The 9,443-nt window shown below is 40.9% G+C and overlaps 1 protein-coding gene across 1 annotated transcript in view; it reads left to right on the top strand.

The window, feature by feature from the left end:
• LOC104274576 (protein-methionine sulfoxide oxidase MICAL3-like) overlaps positions 1–9,443 on the top strand; it is a gene marked incomplete at both ends in the record, with an annotated part of 28,729 nt that overhangs the window by 8,040 nt on the left and 11,246 nt on the right. Inside the window, 4 exons of the mRNA XM_009870248.1 lie at positions 555–644; positions 3,710–3,847; positions 5,927–5,989; positions 9,100–9,204. Of these exons, the coding sequence (XP_009868550.1) occupies positions 555–644; positions 3,710–3,847; positions 5,927–5,989; positions 9,100–9,204 (396 nt within the window). The remainder of the gene's footprint in view (positions 1–554; positions 645–3,709; positions 3,848–5,926; positions 5,990–9,099; positions 9,205–9,443) is intronic.

Raw genomic sequence — 9,443 nt, 5'->3', positions numbered from 1 at the left:
CCCTGTGTTTGTCTCAGTCATCAAAATGCAAAGTTTGTGCTAAGAATAGACACGTTTCCAGTGTTTCACCACCATGCCAAATTTCTCATTGATCTTGTCTTTGTCTTTGTACTCACATTTCCTTTTTGTGAAGACTAGTAGACTCCAAAGAGCTTCTTCCTCAAGGTCTTTGGCTGCCTAATGCAAGCAGAGGTCCAGTTTTTTGAGTCTTGATGACAGTTTTGTTGATGAGCTCAGCAGGCTGTTTAGCTACTTTTTCAACATAGGAGCTATATCTCCAAAACTGAAATCTGTGGAAGTTGACTTCTTTGTAAGCATGGTAACATGCATGTTATGTGTTTAGTCTGCTAAACCATGGTGTTCTAGGATGGTTGTTGTTTCATTCGAGCCGTTTTCCTGTTGTACACTCTGAATACGGTGGGAGTATGGGGAGTCGCTGGGTTTCTAGGCAGTCTCTCTTCCTGATTCTGTCCTTTCTCTCTTTCTCTCCATCGCTTGTGTGTGTACACGCGTGTCTGGTGTTATATGTGGATGTGTGGTTCCCTCTGCTGTAGAGGGGGAGTATTGCCCTTGGAACAGAGAGCTGCAGCAAGGCCTCTGGCTTCAACGTCTCTCAAATGAAGAGGACACGGGTACATTTAAAGGTACCCATATACAATCTCCACTTCCATTTCCCCAGAGGAGGGGGGAATGTTTTAAAGAGCAGGTCCCACATGAGAAGTTTCTGTGTTTTATTTAATTGTTTTACCAGCTCCCTAAAAACTGATTCCGTAGCTGTTATCTTCATCTCCTAGTCCAAGTGCCATATATTAGATCTGACACTGCCACTGGTTTTAGGAAAAAAGATAAAGCTGCCAGGTAACCCAGGATCTCGAGAAAGCCTGGGCAATTTGCTACTGTGATGTGCATGAACAGCAACCCCTTTGTATTTAAGAGTTTCAGAATTTTTACATACACACAGACTAATTGCACCTGTGCAATGTGTCAGACACACAGGACACATCAGAAGTTCTGCCTTTAGATTGCTTGTGTCAGCAAACGTGCATTTTTCGTTGTTGTCCTTTGTGAGTCTGTGTCTGTGGGGGAATCTAATCAAGCTGTGTCGATCCCTCAGGATTTTTCAAACCATCATATAATGGCATAAAATTAATCTGACATTCCGGTCTAACTGGCTGTATGATTTTCCATGATGCATTCTCTTGCAGCTTATTTCTGATGGTTTTTTTTTCTGAAGCACTTGTTTCTAATAGCTTGTTAATCCCTTGTTCCCTTAATGTGGTTCATTAGAGCCAGAATGCATAAGAGGAAAATCCAAGTGCCTTCCTACAGGTAAGAGGGCATATGCAGTTGTCAAACTGAATATTTTGCAGTTTGTGGTTGTACAACTGTAGCTTAGCTTCTAACTTCTTTTTTTTTAATTAAAAAAAAAAAGAAGAAGAGGTATTTTTTTTCCGATTTAATGAACAAAGGAGAAGTATTAGTAAGATGGCTGAAGAGAATAACTGAAGAAGTTTTCCCTGTTGCAGTTGCTAGACCTGGCTCCTAACGAGTTGATTTGCAGGTGACTTCTTATTCCATTAAAGTTAGACATTGAGACTTGTCTGCTGCTTATGAAGTGCTGGTAGGTGCTATAGTGGAACTGGAGGTGAAAGTTACCTTTCCAAATGTAAGCGTAATTGATATCCAGCTTCCTGGAAAGCTTAACAGGCAGCCTAGAGGGAAAGCTACAACTTTGAAATTCTCAAGCATTTAGACCTCAAGAAAACATTAGGTTTGCCTGTTAGCCAAGCAGCAGTCCTTTGTGGCTGGCTGTGTTGCTATTTTTTACTGGAAAAGGTGAGAAAGATCCATATCCTAAGCAGGACAGGGTCAAGCCTCTGTCTAGAGATTTGTGGAATAACTGAAGGTGTGTATGCTCTACTAGTCTAAATCCCAGAGAAATCTGTTTTAAAACATGCAGATCACGTGGGACCTGCTCTTTCGAGCCTTGCTCAGTGACTATATACTTCTCAGCCATTGCTGGCAAACCTAAACCTTTTAACACGAAATTTTGTGTGGCGATGCAAATGCTAACTCTACTCATCTTGGGGCCTGCATGCAAGTGCTTTGGTAATGGAGTTAGAAAAGCCCAGGTTCCTGTCCCTGCAGGATGTCCAGGAGCTCTGGTGGACCATGTGGTTGTGCTAATTGATACGAAAACTCTCTGATGAGGCAACAGACATAAAGCTGCTAAATATTGACTAAATTGTGGATCCCACTCTGCATATGAGTTTGTGCGTCTGAACCCTTTTCCCCTTTAACAACCAGCTGATGATTCTGTCCTTCCTGCAGTTCCTTCTGCCTATTTCTTCTGCAGTTTTAATGCCAAATCTCACACATAGTCATTCCTGAAGTCCCAAACACTTTGTCATGTCTGGGGAAAACATGATCAGGAGAGAGGAACTTCATTAAAATGAGACAGCAGGAAATAATGAGTGCAGCCTCTAAATGCTGCTAATGTTACTTGTTTTCTTCAAACATGAGTGCACTGTATGAAAATCTTAACTGTTTTTAAGGTTCTAGACGGCTGAAACAGTGTTTTGCCCCACTCAGTGGTAATCCAGCTGTTGTGAAAATTGACTTCCTACTTTATAAAGTGAGTGGGCATTTTCCTTTCAGGATGAGTCATTTGCTTTTGAAGATCACTCCTGCAGATACTGAACACCTCTCTGCTGTAGAATGAGTTATTTTATTATGGATAAATAAAACCTGAGCTGTAATCCCGTAGTAGAGACAGAGTCTGTGAATATACTACCTCAGAGTAGATGCTCCCCAGGTGAGTTTTCTGCAGCAATTAAATAAGTTGCTTGTCAGTTGGTTTAGGTGCCCATTTTTCCCTTTGAGACTCCGTAAGTAGATGAGCTTTGGGTAGGTGATAACTGAGGAGTAATGCAGTTTCTTTTAAACAAAGTTCATTTGTATGACAGGAAGTCCCTTCTGGGGAGGTGAGACAGCTGTTAAGTCACCACGAAAATGCTGTTATTCTTAAAAAAAAAAAAAAGAGTTCTACCCTTTGAACAAGTCAGTGCAAAAAAGCAGGAGTAAACAAGATGGTGTTTTAAGTGCTAAAGTAAGGATGCGTCCATGTGGGCATACACACATACACACGTGTCCAAGGTCCATCACGTAATTGAATCAACCAAGAAATATGTATCCAGCATAGAAAGGAGTTCTTAACCCAGTAGTAGGGAATGGAAGACCTTTTGTTTTGGTGCATCAAACTACAATGCAGATTGTCCTTTGCCTTTAGCAGCAAGACATCTTTGGCAATAATTGTAATTAATAGGCTGAAGGAGCAGGAAATTTCTGCTAAATTAGTATTTACATACCACATACTGTTGGACACCCAGAGAATATCTTTCATTTCAGCAAAGCTGCTTGCAATAGAGATAGTCTACAACGGTGTTTTTAATAGCATCTCTCTGCCTTTGGAATGGCATTTTTCAGCTTCGATGGGAAGTATGAGGAGCGCTCTGTCGGTTTATGCGTGCACACACAATGCTGAGCTTTTTCTGTCTTGCAAACTGATCTTAGCCAGTAATATTTTCTTATTTTCTTATGTCCTTTCCTATGGTGTTGTTACCTTTCCTTTCCACTGTTCTCCCATCTTTTCCTCCCTGTCCTTCATACCCTGCCTGCAACCTGGTATCCCATGCCCTCCTCCCACTAGCTGGAAACCTTAGATTGCAGCAGATTGTAAATCCGGTCGATCCTCTGGAGATCCTGGCAGATGTGCACTGGACACACATCCGTGAAAAAGAGGAGGAGGAAAAAATGGTCTCATCCTCAAAGTCCTCCACCTCCAGAGGTAATATCCCCCAAGCCCCACACCATCAGTTCCTGCATCACGGTTGTAGCTGTTTAACTCTGTTGCCTTTGTGCCCTTCACGAGCAGTGTACTTCAGCAGGGGCAGCAGAAATTGAAATGAACTACTTTCCAATCACACTAAAATTACACTTGGTTAAACATTTTGTTTTCAGGTCAATTTCTACTTAAAATGACTGCTTTCTCCGCTCTGTGGTGGTGCAATTACTTCTGACCCGTTTGCCTGCTTTGGCTCCATAGCATTTTTCCTACCTGCACATACTATTTGATAGTGCTGGCAGTCAGCCCTTGGTAACTGACTTTGGGGATAGTTATAGAAGCTGTCATGTGCTTTTTGTGGCAGTGAGGACTCTACACAGCTTTAGGGAAAGGTGAAGGGCTGTGTTATGTAGCTACTACAGGAAGGGTTAAGCAGGGTCAGCTTCTGTATCAGGTATGTTTCTCTGCTGCTACTTTTCAAAGTGTGGTAGCTGCATGTGGTATTAGTAGGGAATGATGGGGTTCAAAGGGCTTGCAAATCTGATCAGTGGTGATTTTGACTCTTTGTGTTAAGATTTGTCAGTATATCTTTTTCTTAAAATTGAGATGTGACCTTTGTGAGTTGCCGGTTACTTAAAGGAGAAAGAAAATGCCAATAGTCTAGCTCTCTTGTAAGCACCTTTCAGGAGCCCTTGCTGACCTTATTCTAGCCTGTATTGCAGCATGTGTTAAGGTAAGTATGTCATAGATGCTTCACCTATGCAGAAGCCCAGGCTTAACAGAAGTTAACCATGCACAGTTGATGAGTAGTGGTCTTCTCTCAGGGTCTGTAACTGTTGTGTCAGAATTGTAGAGCAAGTAAGTGTACCATGGGAAAAAGTATCTTTTATAGCAAATGTTAAATTAAGTTGATGATTGATCTCTATTAAAAAAGCCTAGGGCTTTACTTCATGGTGCCTGTTCATATTCCATTCCACATAATTATCTTTTCCTCATAGTTCTAGTTGTTTGGGGTATTTTTTAAATCCAGGTTCAACTTGACACACAGCTCCAGATCAGTTAGGCTCTGTTTATAATTGCCATTTTTAGAATGCGCTGGGATTTTGTGGTATGGTATCTGCTCCCTTCAAAAAAGAGATGGATATTTCCTTCCCACTCCAACCACAGAAATAGGCTGTGTTCAGTTGTCAGTATCGCTAGAGTAGTTGCCTAATGAAAGGCAAAGTAAAAAATGCTAACACAGTTTCATACTCTTACTACAGTTAAGATCACTTTAGCTTCTGCTTAAGAGTCTGTAGCACTATAGTTTCTGAATTTTTCTTTTAATTTGCATTTTATAATTCTTGTTTTTCCATAGTATTTGTACAGCCGCCAGGAAAAGATGATCCTACCAAAATGGATTTTGTGGTCTTTCCAACTTCCTTTGGGAAGGAAGGCAGACAACATTTCCTTTCCTTCCTCTCCTTTAAAACTAGGGCAAACTAGGACAATCCTGATCACTAGATTAGCTGCTTCAATGACTTTAGTATTGCAAGTTTGTGCAGGCACATCAGCACTTTGATGTTTTTAAAGGGCTGTCACCAATAGGTACTTGTGGATATGCTGTAAGTTTTTAACCTGAGTTCAACAGACAGATTTGTTCCTGCCTGAGCTGTGTTCTGTGATCTGAAGTGCTGGGAGAGCCAATCAGTAGCAGCGGCGGTAGTGTTTGATGTGAAAGCCTGGGATAGCCTGAAGGTACACAGAAGCCCCTCTCATGCTGGGATGCCCCTCTCCTGTTGCTCAGCTCTTACATCTCTTAGTTTCCCTCCTCTGCAGTTTTAAGTGGAGCACAGCAGTAGCAACTTGCTGGTGAGATGCTGTGTTTGTCTCTGCCGTCTGTATTTCCTCTAACATTACGGATCCTAAAGAAAGATTAGGCCTGTGATGTTTGTATGTTATCTTGATTTAAATCCCGAGTCTGGAATCATTTGTTTAACATCTCATGGGTTTTATTCCTGTTCGCTACTGAAAATTTTCCCTTTGTCACTCTTCTATTTTAGATGCTTACTGATGGTCTAACTTATTGTTTTTCAAATTCAGCATCCGACCTTCCCTCCGTACGCCATGAGGCGGTACAGGCGTGGCTGGAGACGGTCCCTGGAGGTAGTTTGGTGATGTTCTATGTATTCCAATGCACAATAACCCTGCCCGTCTCTTCTCCATGCCTTCAGCAGCTGAGCTGGTACTTTAACCCTGGAACTTACGGCCCTGTCGCTACTGCATGACTGGACACGGAGGGAGGGAGGAAGGGGGAGTGTGCATGCACGCCTTGCTCAGACAGTCCGTTCTTGCATGAACTCAACATTTGTTGTAACCTTCTGAAGGCAGGCCAAACAGGGAGGTTATCTTGGGTGTGATAATATAGAAGGAGGATCTAGCTGAGTTGCTTCTGTTTGCTCTGTAAACTGGAGACCGGACCAGTTATTCTTCCCTTAGCTCCTTGACTAAAAGAACATGGGGCTTTCTTGCAGTTGAAAGATTAAGTGACAGAGTGCTTAAAACAATTGTGGTTCTCTGTAGCAGCTGCCAACCCCAGTTATCTGGTGAAGAAAATGGAAAAGAGTAAGGTTGAAGCTGGGATCTTTAGGCATAATGGTGCCTGTTGTATCTCCCTTGACTTGAGGTTCGTATTATTTAGGAAGGTCTCAGGAAAGTTGCAGGATGATAGAGCTCAGCTGCTTTTTTTTATGTGGTCCTCTCAACTCTGTTGCAAAACTGCTGAATATGAAGATTCTAGGATTAAGAGTAAATTATGTAAAGAGGTGAAGGTATCAAAACCAGTGCAACAGTGGTAGTTTGTGGCTAAGTAGTTGATGTACAGCTAAGTTGCTTTGGCACCTTAGAATAGTAGCTTGCCTATAAATCTTTGCTTCTGCTGCTGCTTTGGCAAGGCAGCAGTGTTTACAAGAATTCTGCACATGATGCAGTCTGCTCACAGCTGCTAGCTGATGTGAACCAAGTGCTGATCCTGGTTTCTGGCTGCCATAGCGTGTAGCTTCTGAGTTATTGTGTGACAGCTTTTGGCCTCTTGCTCCTTATCCTAACTGCATATACGTATATGCACAGTATATGTATAATGTAACCAGCCACCTGCAGGCTCTCCATGTCCCTCAAGATGGGATACACCCTTGCACCAAGTTGTTACTTATCTATGCATCTGTAATATTCTGTTGAGTTTTGTGTACCAACCTATTTAAGAATTTATTTTTTTCCTCTCTTTTACAACACTCAGTATGTGTGTCATGTCAGTTCACAATTTCTGGATCTGAAAACACACATACATGTGGTGGTATCAGATATTCCTAACATCACAGTTACATTTTTGCAAGTTTTGTTTAAGATTACATATATTTGCTGCTACCGTAAAACCATCCTGTGACATTATTATTTCCAGAATAACATAAGCTACTGCATACCTAAGCAACAAACAAACTGGAACACAGTTTGGCTTTGTTCAGTAGATTTGTAAGTGCCCCTGTGGGCAGTCCAGCCTTTGCCGTGTGATTTAGTCTCCTATGCTCAACATCTGTAAGATTCTGGATTGTATAAGCCTCTGAGTAAGTAAGTAAGTGAGTAGGCCAGTGCTTTATCACCTGTAAGTGTAACTGCCTTTTTACAGTAGTTGACAGAAAATAAACTAGCTCATATGTTTGTCTGTCTTGGTACTACGAAGGAAAAAAGTGTAGAAAGAGAAATTCTCAGGTTGAATGAAGAAGACAAAAAACTGAAGGCTGATTTCAAATAACCTTGTCTTAGAGAAAGAGGAGAGGCTGCAAGACCTCAATCTTGGGGAAGGGTTGTTTGTTTTCAAGGTTGTCTCAATTAGCAATGCTAGCATGTAAACAGTTCCAGAAGCCAGGTCTTCACTAGTAAATAAAAAAGGTCAAGATCCCTAACTTGGGAGAAAGCTGGCACAACATGATTCACTCCCACATGACTGTGGGTTTTTTGCCATTCAGAGTTAAGAGGCTGCATCCAGACTGGTGGTTGGAAATAGCTTCTAGCCCTGCCATGGGAACTAACTGCACCACTTAATTTACAGGCATAGGTGCAACCAAAGAAGTTAAATATATGTCTGTTATTGTCTTTTATACACAATACTATGTGTGTAATTAGCAAACATGCACAATAATGTATGGTGATTGTGTACACATTTGTAATAAGATAGACAACAGAGTTAAATGTCTACATGTTGCCAAACATGAATTGATGCTAACACATTGCACAAATCTAAGAATGTACCTGATCGATTCTACTGTGGAAAAAAAATGGAAGTGCGCATTTTTGTTATATTTAAATTATATTTTATGAAAATGCTTAAGAAAAAAAAAATTAAGAAAATCATCCGGAGGAGTACAGATGAAACAAGATGTCACAAGGTTTAGATTTTTTTTAAAAAGTATCATTTACTAATGAAATTTAGACTCAGACTTTGATTCTCTCTCCTTCTGTAGTTAAATCCCTTCACAAGTAGTAATGTCAAATGCCCTTTTCAGTGTTACAAATTCAAGAATCTTTATATTGACCCAGCAAAACAAGTTATGATCTGTAACAGAAAAGGAAGTATTGAATATATAATATATCTGTTTAATTACTAAAAAATATCTCAGTTAATTTTTGTCCTAGTTACTTGTACAGCATATCAAGTCTCTTAGACCCTTTTACCTACCTTTTACCATAACTGCACAGAGTTAAACAGTTTCCAAATGTAATAACAATCAGTCCTAGATTCTGTCCTTGACTTATGCCCTCAAAAGGCTGTTTTGATTCCAAGGTGAACAATTGTGGTACGTTGTGAGATTACAATTTTCACCTAATACACATACACTGTGAAGTAGTGATAAATGTTCTGGTGTGGTGAAGAAAAAAATCATCTCCCTGGAAAACAGTAAACTTTATTCTGGTTTGATGTCTTCCCAGTCCCCCTTCTTGTTTTATTTTTCGTAAGGCCTCTTGCTCCAAAAAGCCTTGGCTGCTTTCACTGCCAGTGCCTTGGAGACTCCCCAGGGGCAGGTGTCCTGTGGGTCATTGGGGCCCGGAAGCATCATTTCATGATAGATGTCTTTCCAAGTGACACGTTGCAGGATTTCTTGTTTTGACAGTAATTAATAAATATCTCCACTATAAACCGTTGGTACACTTCAGTGTAGAACCTTTTCACTGTATAGTGTTCTTTTTCTCTTTTTTTTCCTTGATATTTGGATATGTTGTAGCTCCATGTGAGGATAATTATGTGGAGGACGAGCTGGGCACAGAGCCTGCAGACACAGAAGGGCAGGCAGGTGAAGAGGGAGACACGGGTGCAGAGCTGGATGATGGTAGGATACCACCGTGCATCGTTGAAATGTGTTACGTGAACAGAATTGTATTGTCAGAAAATACTTTGCATGAGGTTACTTAAACCTCATTTTCAGTCATGTAAGAGTTTGTTTCAAATAGTCAAGGGGAAGCCAGGAGTGAAGGACAAAAAACTTCAGAAGAACCTTATGCCATGGGTTGTAGAATATATTTCTTTTTTTCTCTTGCCACCTGCTAACTAGAGGGCTTGGTCTTGTGC

Source organism: Apaloderma vittatum, unplaced genomic scaffold (genome assembly GCF_000703405.1).
Source record: "Apaloderma vittatum isolate BGI_N311 unplaced genomic scaffold, ASM70340v1 scaffold43915, whole genome shotgun sequence".
In the NCBI taxonomy this organism is placed as follows: domain Eukaryota; kingdom Metazoa; phylum Chordata; class Aves; order Trogoniformes; family Trogonidae; genus Apaloderma; species Apaloderma vittatum.
This window is presented reverse-complemented; position numbering and strand designations above follow the sequence as displayed.